Source organism: Corylus avellana, chromosome ca2 (assembly GCF_901000735.1).
Source record: "Corylus avellana chromosome ca2, CavTom2PMs-1.0".
Taxonomy (NCBI): Eukaryota; Viridiplantae; Streptophyta; class Magnoliopsida; order Fagales; family Betulaceae; genus Corylus; species Corylus avellana.
In genome coordinates, this window is record NC_081542.1 from 37377090 (window position 1) to 37397278 (window position 20189).

At 36.0% G+C, this 20189-nt stretch overlaps 1 protein-coding gene across 3 annotated transcripts; it reads right to left on the reverse strand.

Moving 5' to 3' along the window:
* Positions 1–5952: 5952 nt before the first annotated feature.
* LOC132170765 (phenylalanine--tRNA ligase, chloroplastic/mitochondrial) lies at positions 5953–19645 on the reverse strand. Of its 3 annotated transcripts, none has more exons than XM_059581866.1 (11): positions 19325–19645; positions 18255–18445; positions 17513–17719; positions 17307–17424; positions 16424–16500; positions 11905–12084; positions 11696–11740; positions 11218–11322; positions 6795–6908; positions 6623–6700; positions 5953–6542 (listed from the first exon to the last, which is right to left on the reverse strand). In XM_059581866.1, exons 1-10 carry the CDS (start codon positions 19521–19523, stop codon positions 6650–6652), a joined length of 1287 nt encoding a protein of 428 aa, XP_059437849.1. In that variant the 5' UTR covers positions 19524–19645; the 3' UTR covers positions 5953–6542; positions 6623–6649. The 3 variants fall into 3 exon arrangements, with proteins under 3 accessions (XP_059437849.1, XP_059437847.1, XP_059437848.1); XM_059581864.1 differs by having other exon boundaries at positions 6641–6700; positions 19325–19622; XM_059581865.1 differs by having other exon boundaries at positions 5953–6560; positions 6641–6700; positions 19325–19622.
* Between the last annotated feature and the right edge of the window lie 544 nt (positions 19646–20189).

The following is a 20189-nucleotide window of genomic DNA, read 5'->3' on the forward strand; positions in this document are numbered from 1 at the left end:
GTTTAAACTATATTTACGTATTAATCATATGCTAGTTGTCTTTCCTCTAATAATGTTTTAAAGTTAAGCCTTTTAAGTAAATAAGCTTAACCCTTAGATGAAAGATGTGAACATTAAAGATTAGCTTTCTTTTCAACCTTAAAGCAATGTTAAAATACCTATCTTTCAACACCGTAAAGCATTTTCATGGTTGTTTAACAAGGGAGATGTCTATGAAAAGAAAGTTGAGACCTTTAGAGTTTTCACTTGTGTTTGTGACTATGGTTGTCTTAAACGCTTATGCATGATGTTTGATATCTTGTAAGAATGTTGCAATCTCTAGGATTCTTGGGTAAGCGATAGGTTAGGTTTTGGTAGGAAGATATGGGGAAAGACACATTTTGGGCAGAACGATCGAGCAGTCTTAGGTAATGATTGAACAATCCCTTAGGAACAATCAATTGTTATAGGCATAAAGTGCATGATTAGGGTTTTAAATGCAATATTAGGGTTTTACTTAATGTTTTGACTAATATTAGAGTATGACTTGCATAGACAAAATGTTTGACATTTTGGTATGGCCAAAGTTGGATCTGAGCGTTCGAGGCAAGTAATCGCACATGGAAACGCCAAAATGATTTGTCATTAAAATGAAAATTTTGTCTCTAGACTATGTATGTTGATTCTCATGCCTTCCGTAAAATTATGTTGTAAGCCTAGCACTTGAAAAGACATTGTTTATCATGGACTAAACCATGTTTCTCAATTGGTTATTTATAAATTGTCATGTGTCGTACCATTATGGAAAAATGAGTTATATGTAGAACCTAGAGTACGTATACACCATTATATAAACTTGACATTATGGCGTGAGTTAATAGATTTAGAATGCCTTAGATCTATTGGTCATAGTGGTCAGCACAGTCAAGTACGGATTACAAACACAACTTGTAGCATTACTAGTAATGTGAAACACCTGGGTTAGATGGCGGTCAAAACCTATAGACATGTGAAAATTCATGGGCAATTTTTTATTTTTCCTAATTCATAAGGTGCAACATCATATATCTCTTTGATTTGGATGTTGCGTCTAGCATAATTAGTCCTAACTTTTATTTCTAAATTTATGATTATAATTATGACACAACAAAACGTGAGCATGACACCATTTTAGCTTTGGGAGTAGGGTGGGACTTGGGAAACATGAGAAAAGGAAAAGAAAAAGAAAAAAAGGAAGAAGAAGAAAGATTGATTCAAATCATTATTGAGATTTAGTTGTAAAAGCAATATACAAAAAGCAGTCCAATTAATGCCCTGCAATCTGAGTAGTGGGCTGGGGACATGGATGGGACTTGGGAGACATAGATGAAGGAAATCAAGAGATCGAGTGAGAGAAAGAAAAGAGAGTGTTGAGATTTGGTCATCACTCCTAACACCTGCCAGCCTTCCTTTTTCCAACATGGGGCAGCTTGATTGGGGGCAGAGCAGCTAGCACACATCTCTCTTCCTTCTTGGCGGCTTATTGTGTCACCACTCTCTCAACTTTGGCATCTAAAGGTCTCTTTCTTTGTCACCCCTTCCTCATTCATTATTTCTCTTTTTTTCATGTTCAGTCACCATCATAATGTGAGCTCAGTTTGGTCGTTATTGTAACACTTTCTGACATGAGATGCCTGCACTTCTATTCTGCATAACGGACTCAGATCTGCTGTAAATTTTTTTTCGCTATTCCCCCACTTCAATAACTTTGTTGTCAAATCCCATTCGGAGTGGTCGTAGCTACTCCAAAACCCGTCGGACTCTCAATAAGTCTTGTCGTAGTCACAACAACCTTTGATAGCACGATCATCTTAATGCACTTTTGGAGCGACTGCAACTCAACCATCTCCAAAATGCACCTGATGTGTGATTGTGACCGCTTCTTATGAATCTCGAGAGTGGCTCCAATCCACTCTCAGGTGGTTTAGACATAACTTTGATCGCCCTCTCGATCTAACCCATATTTTCAATGAGTTATTTGTATATTTGATTATAAAAAAGTTGTGGTGGATGCCAAGTAGTGAATTATATGTGAAACTTATAAATTTGAAGACAATGTGAACCCTGGTCTCATTGTTAGAAGAATTAGACAGATTTTTATGGACACATTCAAAGATTGCTTTTTCTTGGCTGTTATTAAATCAAAATCAAAATCAAAATTGACATGATGGCCCAACAAACAAAGTAGAGTGACAGGGGTAGCTAATCAGCTAAAGATAGACCAAAAAAGACCATTAATTTTTCTATCTTTTATTGTTTTTTTTTTTAATGACTGTATTCAATAATCGTCTGTGAGTAGAGAGGAATACATGGGGTCATTGTCACACTCCCTGTGTGGTCGAAGGTGGAGGTGGCAATGGACCCAATTTCAGATATTCCAGACCCTATCATTTGTCTCAATATGTTGACCCATCGGTCTGTGGCTCTCATACTCTATCCTACCTTTGACCCTACACAGTCTCTCTCTCTCTCTCTCTCTTTCTCTCTCTAGCAGGCTATAGGCCTGTTGGCATCTTTTAATTTTTATCACCCTATCGCTGGAGAATCTGGCGTCAACAAGAACATTAATGATAGCAGGAATAATGCAATAGTACCCTTATGGTTTTGCAAAATACAATTTGTTCCCCTTTCCTTTTTGTTTTCTTTAATTATGTCTAATTCTATTATCTTCTCATTAGAAATGCTAAAGATCTCGACACTTTTGTCTAAATTCTCTTACGTTAATTTAAGAAAAAGAAAAGAATCTAAACTTAGTTATTTCTTGAACGGACTAAATTATTTGGGAATGAAAATTTGGAAAAAAGTGTTTGCGACTTTAGAATTTCTCCTTCCCATTTCTTTCTTCATATTCCTTTTCTGAACCATTTCTTTCCTTTCTATTTATTTTTTTATTTTTGAAAAAGTTTACATATCTCTTTAAACTACTACCCCACTAATAATGTCTCCCAAACTTTCAATTGAGACGTTATCCCTCTCATCCTAAACTATCAAAAATTGTCAATGTCTCTCAATAACAAAAATACTCTTAATAAAAAAATTTGTTTTTTTTTTAAAAAAACATGGCTATGGAGATTTAAAATTTTTCTTTTTTTCTTAAAGAAAAAAAAATTAATTTAGGGAAAACATTGTCCCAATTTTTTTTTGTAGGGGAGAGGGGGGAAGAGGGACATTGTTAATTGAGTGATAGTTTAAATCGGGTATGTGAACTTTTTCCTTCTTTTTCAAGTTTGCTTATTGTTATAAATACAATAGACTTCATATGTAAGAGGGAGAGTTGATTTTGATTATGATGAGTTTATCAATGAGAAATACTCAGAAGATGAGTTTTCTTTTATGTTTTCCTTGAATTTGTGATAGACTTAAGGTTTTTAAGAAGAATTATTTCTTTCTTGTTGTTTATCTTTGCAACCCACGACGTCACACTGCATCACTTGACCACCCTCTATGGTCAGCTTGAGGGTGGTTCAAACAACCCCATGGCCATGAGGGGTTGGTTTGGCTACCCCCATGGCCATTGGTGGTGGGAATAGTATGGCCACCCCTATCAAAAAAAATAGTATGGCCACCCCTAAATGGGGATGGCCGAAACTAACCTATTGGCCAAATGGGAGTAGGAAATGGACAAGGGGTGGTTTTGGACACCTGCATTTGACCATTTAAGGGTGGCCCTAAGCCAAACCATAGGGAGTAGTCGAGCCATCCCGATTTTTTTTTTTTTTTTCATTTTTTTTAACTTTTTTTTTTAGGTTTCTTTTTTTTTTATTATTAGGTGTAAATAGTAAGTTGCATTAGCACCTCACAAATTTTAGGAAAAACACACTTTACTTCCAAGGAAATTTTGGGCTAACTATGTCACGTGCGACGTACGTGAAGTAATTTTTGTCCAAACAAATAGAAAAAAACTTAAAGGGCACAAAGTGTTATAGATCGATAGTTTATGAGGGGTTTAAATGTAACTTTTAAAACTTGGGAGGTAAACATGCCAAAGTGATGATTCTTTGGAGGAATAAACTGTATTTTCTCCTAATATCAACGCCAAGGTTCCTTACGACTTCGTTATAAAATAAAACTCACTCTACCTTGTCATAGGCCTTACTCATATCAAGTTTTAGGGCCATATAATCCACCTTCCCTTTCATACTATGCATGTCATTTGCAATTAATTAGAATGTTATTAGTAATGAGCCTACTAGATGTGAATGCACTTTGATTGTGTGAAATGAGGTGGGTTAGGACTATTTTTAGTCTATTGCTAGCACCTTAGGTAGGATCTTATAAAAAACATTACCTAAGATGATAGGCCTAAAATCCTACATTTTGAAAGGTTCTTTGACTTTTGGAATTATGGCAGGGGTGAAAAGGCAAGCGGTTAATAACTGCATGCTAACCGCTAACCGCACTAACCATTAACCGCTAACTGCACTAACCACTAACCGCTAACTTTCATTAGCTGCTCATTCATTTCTTTTGTGACACATGCCTCCAATGCTCACAAACATTCAACAATGGAGAACAGATTCAGAAAGTATTCTATGAATGCTTGGCTTACTTCATCTTGACTGGTGCATAAATGACCATTTTCATCCAAAATTTTACTAATATGATTTACTTCCCTCTTGTGGTTTGCACACATGAAACAATTGTATTCCTCTCACCACTCTTGAGCCAATTTTCCTTCCCTCTTTGTTTCCATTTCAATTCCTTTTCTTTTTTTTTTCTTTTTTTTATATTAATCATTGATTTCACCACTCTTTAGCCACTTTCAGGTTACCATGAATTTTCAAGAAAAATCCAACCATGCAATGGTTATCACAACATTGATGTTTTCAGAAGAATAATTTTGAATTTTCACCTCAGCATCTTCCTTCCATTTCCTTCCATAATAGAGCTACACTTCCACTTCTCTCAAAACATTCAACCGCAAACATTCCTTCAAATCCAATTTGTTTACTTTAGATAGTTAATCTGATGTTTCTGGATTTTAGTTTTTGTTGGAATCAAAATCCTAGGTTTCTTTTTCTTTACCATTTGGCAAAGGTCTTGAATTTTTCGATTGTCTGTCGTCTTCCCCAAACGCCGCTGCTGTGAAAGTGTCCGCTTTGTCTTTAGCGTTGCTAGTTGATCGTTTTGGATCATTGTGCATCGCTTAGCTTCATGTTTGATAGTGCCACAAAAAAAAAAAAAAAAAAAAAAAAAACTTCGAAAATTTTTCATATTGAAATTAAAGAAATCCAAACAGGCTTACCCTTCACAGTAAACATTCATTCTCTTGCTAACGGTTTTGAGAGATCAAGTGAAATTTTAAGCCTTAAATATTTTTCCATCTCCACACCATCTCCATTAACATCCACTTCCTCCACCTCCCCCACCGAAGACCCAATATTGGACCCAATCTCTTGCTCATGTAAACTAAACCCAAAGGTTGATTTGCACGAGTCATCATTCTTTTAACACTATCATAAAGAATGATGTACGCGCATGACAGCTTACAACAATTACTCTAAATTCTGAGAGGATCGTGAACTTAAATATAAAGTATAAGTCACTTTGATGTATCTATGAATGAGATCTTCATATGGTCAACATCTCTGTGTATTAAGTAATCGCATGTTGTATTGCGGGAACACCCTCTTTAAGAAGGAATCCAAATACTTTGTCAAGAACGAAGTGATAAAGAATATTCTCTTTATTTTAGATTTAACGGGAATGATTATTCCAAAACTCGGGCCTTATGGGGTCCTTCTCCCATTACTTGTCCATCTGGTTTTTATTATTATGTGATCTTTGTTGATGATCACTCATACTTCAAATGGTTCTATCCATGTGTTCAACACCATTAACAAGGTTGGTAAAACCTTTTTGACACAATAAAAATTAAATAAATCTTCATTTTCCCTCGCAAAGAAAAAGGGGGGGAAATCAGCATTGTCATCATCATTTCAACCACAATCTTTAAATAAATTCTAAGTCTCCCTTGTCCATCCAGTTTAATAACAGCAAGTCAGAAACCTTCGGTAAAACCCCCCAAAAAATGAATATTGGTTAGAACAGTTCTTCAACAAACTGCCCAGCCCATGGGATGAAATGTGTAGAAAAAACTACCCAGAATGTCTTAAGAAAATAAACAAATCAGATTATTTACCTATGCAAATTCACAAGTATCAAGCTTCTGATCTGAACTACTGACTAGTAAAACCCACATCCAGTTGGAAGAAAACTATTAAATCATATATTCAAGAGAAAGGTAAAAAAATACTACCATGAGAGGGTTGTGATTGTTCATTACCACAGTTTTGTAAAGTAGCATTGGAATTTACAGGTGGCATGTAAAATCACCAATGGTAAAATTTGAACAAGTGCTTTTGTTTTGAAAAGGTGATTGCTATCAAACTCATGAGAGAATATGTAGCACCATGGCAAATTAAAGATTACTAAAACAAAACTGTTGGATCACCTTATTGTTGAGGAATTTTGTGTCCCCTTCAATCTTGGGGGGTGCTTTGCTTGTCATTACTGGCTTAAAACTGTATTGCAAAAATAACCTAAATTTATATTGTAATGAGTAAAACTGTAAATTAGCAAAATATAGTATGAAGAAAATTACATGAGTTGAACACCGCACCAGGAACCCTCATCTTAGAACAACATTCAGCTTGCTCTGCACCTGCTCTCTGACATTCCACTGCACACAACAATTAAAAAAATAAAAAATAAAAAATTGAGTTTAACAAACTCAAGAAAAGGAAATTTCTGCAAAATCTTATCATATGAAATACCTGCAACTCATTAATTTCCTCATCAGTGAGTGAACGTTCCATGGATCGATATGCAATCCTATAACAATGACTGGTCATTCCTTTCTTGTTGGTGAAATTGTCTATCAATTGCACCTGAGAATCATAAACATAATTTAGTATTAGACATGCTTCAGAGCAATTTGAACTTCAATGCAGCAACCAGAATAGAACTACAGGCAAACACTCGGTAAGTACAAAACAACCAATCCTCACATCAAGATTTATCCCACTTAAAACTTCCATGGTCAATCTTTCAACAGAGATGAGCCCAAAGAACCTTAGAAGAAGGTGATGATACTAAAATGGGGGAATGGAAAGAGCAAAAGTGCAGTTACAGATGCAAATATGCATAATATCTTTTCTGAGTGGCAAGTTTGGAATCAAACTTAAGGCAATATATCTTAGGTTCTGTCTTCTAATATATCACCTTTGATCATGAATACAATCTTTTTTTGTAACGACTCATTAAATATTCTGTCAAAAGAATTACAATGGAAAACACAAACATCTTTTTGTAACGACTCGTTAAATATTCTGTCAAAAGAATTACAATGGAAAACACAAACATCCATGTCTTACATAAATGTGACAGTGAACATGTTTAATTAAATATATAAGAGTGAAGAGTAAAGCACAATACTTCCTCCTACAAACTTAAACCAACCCTAACCCAAACCCCCCCGGTGGGGGGAAAAGAAAAAAAGAACCTACAAAGTTCTCTTTGAAGATTTCAATGTGGGATGATGGAAAGGACCTGCGGCAATAGAGATAATTTGGAAGAGTAACAGACACCAACTTTACAAAAGATTTTGGGACAAAGCAAAAATGGAGTAGGACATTCCTTGTGGGATCGGTAGTATCCTTTCCATTAAATATAAAGACACCCGGATAGAATTTATATTGATAGATATCCAGAACTAATCACTTAACTGACAGTAAACTCCTAATATATTACATTTAGGAAAGAAAGATGATTGAAAATTCGAAAAAGGGTTGGATTGGCAAAGTTTTGAGAAGTGTTTTGGGTTTTGAAAAGTGTAAAATTGAGAATTGCTTTGGTGGGGACTACATTTGAAAAAAGTGTTATATGCGGGGTCCACAAAAGAAAATTTGTTTAAAAGTTTAAAAAATTGAAGAGTGATTCCCAAAATAACAGGAAAAAAAAAAAAAATCATTGGAGTTTACACTCCATGATGGTATAACCGCTGGCAACAAACATAGTGGCCACATAAGACGGTCTTGGCGACCAAGGCGAGGCCACCAAACGGTCTTGGTAGCAACTGTGACGCCACCAAACAACCTGGGCGGCCAACACAAGGCCGCCAGATGACCATGGCAGCCATCACATGGACACTAGATTGATTTGGTGGCCTTGTACAAATTTGGCGGCCACCACGAGTCAGGATGACAGTGGCCGTTGGACATATCAGCGGCCACCAAGTTCAGGCAGCCTCCTACCTAAAAAAAAAATGTACATAGAAAGTCTCCACACCTGGAAAAAAAATGTAAAGTTATTTTTTACAAGTGTTTTGTGTTTTAAAATGAGTTTTGTAGTTTGTTTTGAAAAGTGTAGTGGTAGGGGTCACATCTGAAAATTTGTTTGGATAACTAATATTTAAAAAGAGTTTTCAACATTTAAGCGAAAATCGTTTCTGAAAATTTTGCCAAAGCCACCCATAGGTCTTGATTGTAAATATTGAAGATAATAGTCAAAAGATGTCGGTTGTGTTGCCAATGGAAGTAGGCATTGATCAAGATGGAAGCCACCAGGGGTTAAAGCTAACCCACTTGTGTTGATAATAGCCAAACTTTGACAGCTGAACTAACAGGATCGATAGACAAAATCTGAACATCAACCTGGAACAAAACCACCGAAGAACCTTCCAAAGAGCTCTCATCTCTCTCTCTCTTCCCCTCTAGTGATTTCCCTCTCTTGAGTGCATGATTCTTCCTTGTGAGTACCAACCCTGGGGCTGCCGACCAAGTAAAAAAGGCGCCCTCAAAAGAACCTTAGTCCGCCAAACACTGTTCTAAGGGAAACGTAAGCCATCATTGCAAACCAAGACATTGTAAAAGGATCTAACAACGAACAAACCTCTTTTGGGGGGAACCTAACAAAACTTGTGTTTACCTTCCCGTCTTATTCTAACTTAATACAAAACCCTCAAGAAAGAGGCAAAGTCATCCACCTCTCAATCATAAACCCATGTAGCAAAGTTTACATTCCAATGAGTAGAACCACCTGAGAACTCCAAGTGTGCCGCAACAAAAGCATCTTTCAAACACGCAATGCCAAATAAATCTGGAAAGGCATCCTTACGAGCCATATCCCCACACCACATATCATGCCCTTGGTGCCATTTCCCACCTCAAACCCGGTATGGCTAGAGAACACCCCCCAACCCCTTCTAATATTCTTCCATAAACCCACCTCATATGTCCCAAGAGGCTCATTAGAACAATACCCTCCCCAAGAACCGCCAAACGGCATTAGATTCCTCTTGGAGGTTGTTTTGTTAGACCATTCTATGCTAACAAGGGTAGAGTGTTGAAACCTATTGAATAGAAGAAAGTTGAATCATTTATTGAAAGTTAACTAAAACAAGGAAAGTGCCAACAAGCTTTGGGTCAAATGGCATCTCCAGCCCCCATAAGTATTTTGGGAGTGTGGGGGGCCGGGGTGTGGTGGCGGGGGGGTGGCGGCAAGGTAAGGTGTTAAGATCCCCTTGGATGCGTGTGTAAGTTTACTAAGAGAAAAGGATTATTAAAAATAAAAACACTAAAACCAGGACAGTTTAGAACCCTTTTTTTCTGATGAATATTGGACAGTTTAGAACCATTAGCCAAGCTTCAGAACAGCAAGCAGTCAGAATTTCAATCTTAGCAATCACTTAATGACCCCTTCTAGCAAATTGCGTAGTCTAAGCATGATTAGTACTTGGAGTCCACAACATTCTATCTGCCTCCTCAAGATAAGTCCTAAGAGTATAACCAATTGAAGAAAGAGTCTAAAGATTCCAGCTCTCAGCGAGTAGTCACGTTTTGAAGTGAAGAACTATTATAGAATATTACAGGCTGGAGAGACTTGCTCTTTTCCTTGGAAAAGTGTTTGGAAGGTCAAGGCTCCGCCTTGTAAAGCTTTCTCTATATGAACAGCAGCTTTGAGTAGAATCCTCATGGTTGAAAATCTTACAAGGCATGGTTTTATGATGTCTCCTTTGCAAAAAGGGTAAGGAGACCACAATCATCTACTCATACACTACGAGTACACCAATGGTCTTTGGTACATGACTCTCAGCTTATTCAAAGTTTCATGGACTATGCCTAGAAACATCCTAGAGTTCTTACATTGTTGGAAGAATCAAGGGTGTGGACATACCAAAGAGGCTATCTAAAAAGTTAATCCTTCTTTCTTAATGTGAAACATTTGGAGAGAAAGGAAACGATGCCACTTTGAGACCCCTATACTTTCTTTAAAATTCACTTTTCTAAGATCCCTCTTAGATTGGTTGTCATCTATGTTCCTTCTTCCTCCTTTCCAAGTCTTTTAGACCTTGTAAACTTTTTAGATTTTTTTTTTTTTTTGATAAGTAATGTTACATATCAAAAGCACAAAGGGGCGCAACCTTAGTACACAGAAAGTATACAAGAGAATGCTGAAAAAGAAAAAAATTAAAAAAGCCCTAAACCTGCAGAACAGGCTCTAGTCCTGCCTATACCCCGACTAGAACCACTGCCTTCAGCATCAAAATTAATGGAGCATTCCAAATTTTTAAGCTCCCTCTACCCCTAAGTTTAGAAGCAGAAGCCTCATCTTCAAGAAACTAACCCTTATCAATGACAGAAAAAAGATCCATGAGTCTTTTCTCGTCACCCCCAAAAGACAACCCCAAAATAGGAGCGGCTCCCATCGCGCTAAGCACAAACTCGGAATAGCCCTCAACCCCCACCTCTCCATTCTCTCCACCTTTAATGTGGTTCTCTCTCTTGTATACATTTTGTGTACAAGGGGTTGTGCCAATTTTTCTTTTCAATAAATTATTACCTATCAAAAACAAAGTTACAAATAAAAAATGTTTTATTTTGTTTTTCATAAAATGCTAACATACAAATCCATCTCTTGTAAGGAGCAATCAGGTAAAAACGATACACAATTACATGCATACATACATTAAAAAATTAATTAATTAATTCCTGCAACATAATAACTCGTAAAAAATATCAGAAAAATGTTTCATTTAAGTCCCTTCATTTATGCGCAGGCACAGCGTCCCCCTAAATCAGCAATTCACAATGGATAAAGTGACCATGCATAACAGGCTACATGAATAAATGGATCAATCCAGAGAATAAATATACGAGTCCACAGTTCTAGAAACATTTCACTAGGAATGAAATTTACCTCCTCAGCAAGATCTCCAGCAATTCCTCTGACAATTTCACATAAATTGTTCTCAGTGAATGATTCACTGATCCAAAAACTTATATCCTTGTAACAAGGAGGAAACTGCAAAAGAATACAATAATTTCAAACAAGTGTTTACAAGTAGCAGGTAGATGCCTAGAACCTAGTTAATAGGTATGTATAGAAGTTGATACTGCAAAGACAACCTTAAACAAAGGAGCACATCCAATCCTTAAAAGATGAATGAAAATAGAAATATTGAAAATAAAAAACTGTAACAATTTTTTTGTTCCCTGTTTTTCTTTCGGCCGCAGAAAGAAGTTAAATTTCATTTGACGAAAGAATTCATGTGCACGGCATGCACAAAAGCATGACAACAAACCAACAGTGTAATATTTTTCCTCTTAAAAATGAGACTTCTGCCCAACATTTTCAATTAAATTTCAAAGGAAAAAAAAAATAATGTCAATGATACCTTCGAAAATGGCTTGAATTTGACTCCCAGCTGGCCCTTGGAAAACTGTATACAAAAGCTCTAAATTAGATAATCAGGTCCCACTCGATTTTATGGATACTAAGTATGTAATCAGATACTCAAATTGTAAATACGACTTTAATTCACAATCAAATAGCACACACAAGGAAGAAAACAAAACACTTTCATTTAATGGATTCAGGAATGACCTGCGAGGTAAATCGCTCATCAGTTGACCAGAAAAGCCTAATATCTGGTATGTCAAATAGAACCATTGCTAACCGCTCCAATCCAAGGCCAAAAGCCCAGGCAACATTATTCACTTTGCCACTTCTCTTTAATATTTCTTGCTCCATCACACCACAACCCAAAACCTCCAGCCATTTCTCCTGACATGATTTTGGGCATTGAATAATGGATTACATTCAGTGCTTCAAAAAGAATTGAAGAATCTATAACATATAGACAAGGATATAAGAAATTATATACAAAAAATAGCGATTGGTTGCAGAATACATTTTGTGAATGCAAAATTAGCTTGCAACTCAACAAGTTTTTTATAATTAATCGAGATATCATTAAAAGCATAAGGCGCCCCATGTATACAGGAAGTATACAAGAGAAACCATCTAACTAGTAGGGACAAAAAAAAAAAAAATCAAAATCACTAATCAACAAAGGAGAAACATATGCAATTGTCCAAAGACACAAAGTGTTGAAAAATAAAGACTTGATCCCTTCCAAAGTCCTCAAAACACCTATCATTCCTTTCCTTATGCAGCTTCCAACTCAATAAGTATAGCTTAGACATAGAGCCTACCCAATTTGATTGGGAATAAAAGTTAGTTCAAATGAATTGAGAATATATATATATATATAGCTTTAAAACATGCTAGTGTCATGTTAGAGAAAAGTCTCAATGCCACCTTCATTGCCCTCATTCCAAAGAAAATTGGGCCATTGAACTTATGGACTTTCGCCCTATCAGTCTTGTGAGTGGAGTTTACAAGATTATTGCTAAAGTCCTTGCCAATAGGTTGAAAAGGGTCGTCAAGAAGATTATTTTGAAGCCCCCGAGTGCTTTTGTCAGATGTAGGAAAATCCTTGATTCTATGCTCATTGCTAAAGAATGTCTAGATAGTAGGATAAGATCTGGTAAGCCTGGGGTGCTCTGTAAGCTGGATATTGATAATGCCTACGATCTTGTCAATTGAGAGTTCTTACTTTACTTGTTGAGGAGGTGAGGTTTTGGGGAGAAATTGTGTTCTTTGATAACGCATTGTATTTCCTCATTGTTTTGGTGAATAACACTCCATCCGGTTTCTTCGGTAGCTCTCGTGGTCTAAGACAGAGAGACCCTTTGTCACCTTTTCTCTTTGTTATTATTATGGACACCTTAAGTAGAATGATTTCTACACCTGTTGATGGGGGTTTTCTTTCAAGCTTTTCTGTGGGTTCTAGAGAAGTTAACATCTCACACCTCTTGTTTGCAGATGATACTTTGGTTTGCTATGGGGCCAAGCTAACCGCCTTTGCTGTTAGCGTGCTTTATTTTTATGCTTCGAAGTTGTCTCCGAATTGAAGATTAATTTGACTAAATTGAAATTGGTTCTACTGGGTAATGTTGAGAATGTGGATGTGTTGGCTGGCATTCTAGGCTGTGAGATTTCTTCTTTGCCTATGAAGTAACTTGATCTCTGTTGGAGGCCTATTTTTAGGCCAAGTCTATTTGAGACTCTTTTTTTTTTTTTTTTTCGATAACGAGAAACCCTTCCAAAATAGGGCCACTTCGTGTACCCACCCATGTCGACTAAACCTTGGACCCGTGTAAAGCAATGATTGGATAGTTGAAAAATAATGTACTTGTCCAAGGGAGCAAGATGACCCTCATCAAGAACACCCTTTCCAATTTGCCTAAGTATTTCATGTCTCTTTTCCCTCTCCCTATGAGTGTTGCAAATTGTAGGGGTGTAAGCGAGCAAAGCCGCTCGCGAGCGAACTCGAGATCTACTCATATAAGCTCGACTCGATTATTAAATGAGCCATTCGTGAACACAAATCCTGACTCGAATATTAAACGAAAAGCTCGACTCAACACGTATATATACACACACACACACACATATATATTAATTTATATGTATATTAATAACAATATGTTATAAAATATATTATGTATTATATCATCTATAATTCCTTCATTCAATGTATTTACATTGAGAAAGAGGAAGAGTGTCCCACCATGTATAATTGTTCATATGATTTTTAATATTAAATGTGAATGATTTATTTATTTTTTTGTTTCTAATAGTTGCTCGTGATTTTTTTGCTCCACTAATGAGTTATTTTCTAATTCATGGAAGAGTATCCCACACTGAATGAGTATCTCCATGCCAAAAGGATCCAACCTCCTCCCACGCGTTCATCTCCATGCCAAGAATCCAAGTCCAACCTCCAACCTCCCACAGGGTCAAAGTGCCCAACACAGGTCAAAGTCCCACTTTCCCTTGTGATGTTTGTCCAGCCTTTTCATAAAACACAACACAGACTTTTGTCCCACATCGGTAAACCAAGCTCACTCCCACCCTTACCTATCTATAAAAAGGAAGCACATAGAGCATTTGAGACACAAGAGCTTGGCGTGCCCTTGCTGCAGTAGCAAGTTAGGTGCAAGCCAATAGTTAACAAACTGCATACACAAGCACAAGCCGGCATTTTCAGCCGTTTCAGTGAAAAAAAAAAATTGTAAAAAAAATTATTTAATATTTGAGCTGATTGCCGAGCCAGATCGGCTCGGTTCGTTTAACATGCGAGTTGAGCTCGAGCACACTTTTTCAACTTGTCCTTGAACTCGGCTCGAGCTCAAGCTCGAATAAAATTTAAATAAGCCAAGCTCGAACAAGCAAAGCTCGCTCAAGCTCCGCTTGTTTACACCCCTAGCAAATTATATAAAAAACCTTCAACAAGATTTCTTAATGTGGGGGGAGGCAAAGAGTTCAAATTTCACCTAGTAAGTTGGTCCAAGGTCTGCTCTCTGATCCTTAAGGGAAGATTGGGAGTTCAGAACCTACAAGGGTTCAACCGTGATCTCTTGGGCTATGCACATGAGAGAGAAGCTTGGTGGAGAGTTGTTGCGGGCACTAAATTTGGCAGTACGTGGGGTGGGTGGTGTTCAAATGAGCCTATATGGGCTTATAGGGTAGGATTATGGAAGAATATTATAAGAGGTCGAGAGAAGTTTTCTAGTCATACTAGATTTGAGGTGGGAGTTGGCTCCAAGCTTAGATCCTGGCACGACTTGTGATGTAGGGATAAGCACACTGGAACATTGTATTATAAATTAAACACAATGCAATGTCCTCCTAATGCTTACTTATTCTGAAACATATATGGAGTGCAAAGGATCGAAGCAACACCAGATTGTACAAAATGCAGAATGTACTTTGTTGAATACAACATATTGTAACTGGCTTCTTTAGTCGAAGTCAATACGATATTACGGATCTCACATTAATAACATTGTGCCACATGAAATGAGCAAGCTAACTTTTATTAGGACGAAAAGAAAGGAAAAATTGCTGAAATCATAATAGAACCACTAGCTACATATCCATAATCAGCAAAAATGGACATTTTTGCTACAACGTGAACACATCTTCTGAATCCTGAGCTAGGCAAAGGGCATGGCTATATATATGTTTGTAAGTTATTGCGTATAACACATGTCTATATGTCAATGAGACTGCACGTATCTGCTTTCGGCTGCTGCTAGAAAGCATGCACCCACAACCATTCACACTTTATAAGTAATATTCATTACATATAATTGTGATAATTTGTTTATAATATTGTACATTAAACCATAAGAAAGAGGTGTACACACATGCAATAGCAACTTAATTATAAGGACCTAAATAGCATTGGAATGCATCAGAGACTATTTTTGGATATCAAATCTGGAGAAAGAAACTTGTATCATTCAAGCAACTTAAACTACCATTGCTAATGTAACTTTTAGCTTTATTAGCATTTTCACAAGTTTCAGATTCCATATCAATGCTTGACTCTTAACTTTTGAACACAAGGGAATCAGATAGGCCACTGAATAAAAAAAGAGTTTATGTTACTCTCTTTTTATGAATTTTAAATTTCCTGCATTTTTTAACCTAAAATTAAATATTTTCTCACAACGACCAAACAGAAGGAAGAGGCAAAACGAGAGGACCAGAGTTCTTCAGAATAGGTGGTATAATTTTAAAGAAAGGCAGAAAAAATGCACTGCTAAATAAAATATAGGGGAAACTTTGGAAAATCCCCCTAAACTTCCACTCGTTTTGACATTACCTCCCAAAAGTTTATTTTTAAACTTTCAATTAAGGGTATGGAACTTTCAATTTCTTTCCATTACCCCCTTCCATTAGGATTTTCCATTAATTTGTTATCAAAATGCCCAAAATACCCCTATGTTTTAATAAAAAAATTTGTAAAGAATTTTTTTATATATATAAAAAAAGGCTGAATCTTTACAATTTTTTTATAATAAAAATGGGTATTTTGGAAATTTTGATAAAGTTTAACAAAAAATTATAATGGAATGGGGTAATTGAAAGTTCGATATCCTTAATTGAGAGCTTTTGAACTTCGGAGGGGTACTTTCAAAACAAGTGGAAGTTCAAAGGGGGTTTGTGAAGTTTTCCCTAAAATATATATCCCAAGACAATGGCATACCTGAAAATATATCTCAAGTTCGAATGATGGATTGGTGAATGGGAAATAAGTATCAATCCAGCGCATTTCGACAGCACCTGATAATTTTAGCGAAATTTCACTCAGTGTGTTCAAAAAGTAGTATATCCTACAAGGTAAGCATAAAGCCTAAGAGCATCCCCATTGAGCTCTTTAAATTTGGCTTTTCTTTAAAAATTTGAAAAAAACTCTCAAAAATAGTCATTTAACAAGCTCTCTACTCTATTTCAAATTTAACTTCGATTAACAGTACCAAGTGCCAAAAAGTGAAAGTTATTTTGTCTTTTAATCTTATATATTCATTTTCCTTCTCTCTCATATACCAAAAACAAAAAAAATAGTTAAAAAATAAAAAAATAATAATATTTAACTAAAGTAGAAGAAGATATAGAGAGTTTGATATTTCGTTCATTTTAAAAGCGACTCTTCAAATTTTAAAAAAGTGAGTTTTTCTCTTCAAGATTAACTTTTATCTGAAGAGCTCAATATAGATGCTCTTTTTTTTTTTTTGATAAGTAAAATGATATATCAAAAGCGCAGAGGGGCGCATTTAAGACATCTTAAAGAACAAAAATTAAGACATCTTATCATAACTTTAAGAATTTAAATACTTCTAACTAAAATTGAGTGATATGTGTTATTTTGGAAATAGCAAATTTGTCCCAACCTTTAACTCCAAAGAACAAACTTACGCTGGTTTTTTTTTTTTTTTTTTCCCACCTAAAATTAACTGCTTTTTTCCTTTCAAATTCATTCTTTGTTTTCCCAACTCAGCATCTTTTCTGGTTACTAGATTATACACTGTGGAAGCAAGTGATTCTAACATGTGCGCATTTGCTCAACAATGTGTTCACTCTAAGTTTACCAAATAGGTGACGTGCCAATCCCTCAAGACATTTCTTCAAGTCCTCAGCTGCATAAGATGTAGAATCTATGCCAGATGCCTCCCAATCATCTGGTGAAAACACACGAACACCTTCCATCTAAATATTCACAAGACAAATTCATTAAATAAAATGAAGATGAAACCACAAGATACAATTCTGACAGTCAGAATCAGATATTAGAAACCTGATGAAACACAGGGTAATGAGTTGAGTCTATGGAATCCCTACGGTACACATCTCCTGTTACAAGGAAATGAGTGTGTTCTTTTCTCAATAGCTCCGCCTGATGAGCACTTGTATGACACCTCAAAACAGTTTGAGAGTCAATGTAGTATGTATCATTATAACTCCTGCTTACATGATCAGCAGGAACCAAGACATCATCAAAATTCTGCAAGAATTACGCTTACCATTACGAAATAGACAAAACAAAACCCAGAAAACAAAAAGTTCAAAACTATCACAATAAACATGTATCTATAATCATAATTTAAAAGAGGATAGGAAGAGAGAGAGAGAGAGAGAGAGAGAATAGAAGTATAAGATCATGAGAAACAGAAGTAAACATATTGAACTCTTATAATTTGAATTGTGTCCAATTAAAATTAAAGGCCAGGTGATTCTGATGAATTCATCAAAACCCTTAACAACAGGATCAAGAGCTTCATTTTGAAAGTTATGGTCCTGATAGTTATCTTTTGGAAACCAGAAGTCCAATCTTGTAGGCAACCAGAAGTTTTCTGAAGCTAATCTCATCCTTTTTCAACACACAAGTGGCATACAAACAGTATAATCTATAGTTACGATATATAGTTGCAAATGCAACAAGAATCTCGAGTAGTCATATGAGCAACACTAGTTAAACAGAGAAAGACATTATAAACATGCAATTGGGAATGAATGGTTATACGAATTCGCATATATACCTGTTTTACAGATACAATTGGGCAGAGATCATCAAATTTATCAAACTTATTTGAATAACTGGTGTCAAAGTACTCAAATATTGCATTCTTCAGAATCCCAAGCGGGTGCTGATCCCTCCTATGAAGTTGCATTCCAAGTCTCGAAAAAATTATATCCGGAACATTGTTTGTAGGATCATCCCTCACCACATCTACAAATCCAGTATCCCAATATATGAAAACTAGGTGAATTTATGCGCACTTAACTAAAACAGTATACTGGCAGATGTAAAAATCCAACAGGTTCGAGAATTGTTTGCACTTGAGTAATGGTTTTCTGGCCATTCATACATGCCCCACAATCCTCAAAACTGAAAGCCTAAGCACAGTATAAAGCCAAAATGATTTAAAGTTGAAGTCTAATTTGTGAAGAACTTGCATTTCCAAAATAGTATTCAGGCAAGCAACCCACAGAAATTCGGTCTCACAAAAACCCAGACTAACATAACAGTAACAAAATTTTGCATTTGACATTTTATAGGCATAATATTGTTAAATGCCTTTACAACCAAGAATCCGGAATTACACATTAAAGCAGTCAAAGAAATTTAGAAAACCCAGCGTATAAATCTTAAATTCATGGACACCCACAACAGTAAATCAAACAGAAACGGAAAAATTCAACCGCTCAAAGCTGCACGGGAATGCCCAACAGTACGACAAGGAAACTTAAACCAATCAAAATAATCAAAATGCACACCAAGTACGTAAACTACAATCGTACAGCATAACCATAACAGAAAAATGGGAAAGTACAACTGGACTACAAGAGAGAGAGACAGACAGATAGAGAGAGGGAATTCAAAAACCAGACCAGCCATTGAAAAATCTGCAAATGTACAGAATACCCATTATAGTTTAAGCGAAAAGGTTTTGAATTTTGGACCAAACCCGATGGTAAGATTGCAAACTTGGTACAAAAATTTCAATGCCAAAGCAATCTAAAACAGTATAATAAACTAAAATAAAAGACCGGACCAATTCAGATTATAAAATCATGAACTTTTTTTTTTTGAAAAGGAATAAGTTACCTTCTCGAGCAATCTTGACGCCACCCAGTTCGAGCACTGAAGCCACCGGTTGTCTCCATTTCTTGCGGCAAAGATTATCAGAAGAAGAAGAAGAAGAAGAAGAGGAAGGGACGCAAAAGGTGAACCTTCTGAGGCCATTTCTGGAGAGAAAGAGTGAGGTTCTGGAGAAGAGAGTGGCCTGAGCAAGTGACATGGCCATTGTTATGCTCTTACTGAAAAAGGGTCTGATAATAATCTTATCGACTATTTCTTGGCAGCGTTTGAAAACCCGAACCTTCGCTCCACCGTAAAAGCTCCGGGGGTCTGGATTAGGCGTGTCAATTTTTTTTTTTATTATTATTTTTTAATAATTTTGTGTTGGCGTAGGTTTTATGCATCCCGTAAAAGGGAAATTATTCTCTCGGTCTCTAACTTTTACCGCTTGGGTTATGAGGAGTGCTTTAGGGGGTGTTTGGCAAATGGGATAGCCTAACACTGTAGTTGATGTAGATTGATGTAAAAAAAAAGTAAGAATGCTTGGTATAAAAAAAAAAAAAAATATGAAAAAGTTTTGTTTTGTAGTGATTTTTTTATTTGAATAATAATAAAAAGTGAATGATTTGATATTAAAAGTAAAAAAATTAGAATGTTTTGATGTTGATTTTTTTGGGAAATTGTGATAAACAGTGTTTGGGCCAACCCCATCCCCATTACCAAACAAAGCCTAATCTGTTGACCAAACGTTTCTTAAAACGTTATTAGTTTGAGAAATAAAGTTTTTGAACAAAAGTTTCATTTTTATGATATTGTTAAAAGTGTTTTTTTAGCCATTTTTAGTATTTTTAAACTCTTAAAAGTATTTTTAGACCTCTCAAATGCAATTCCA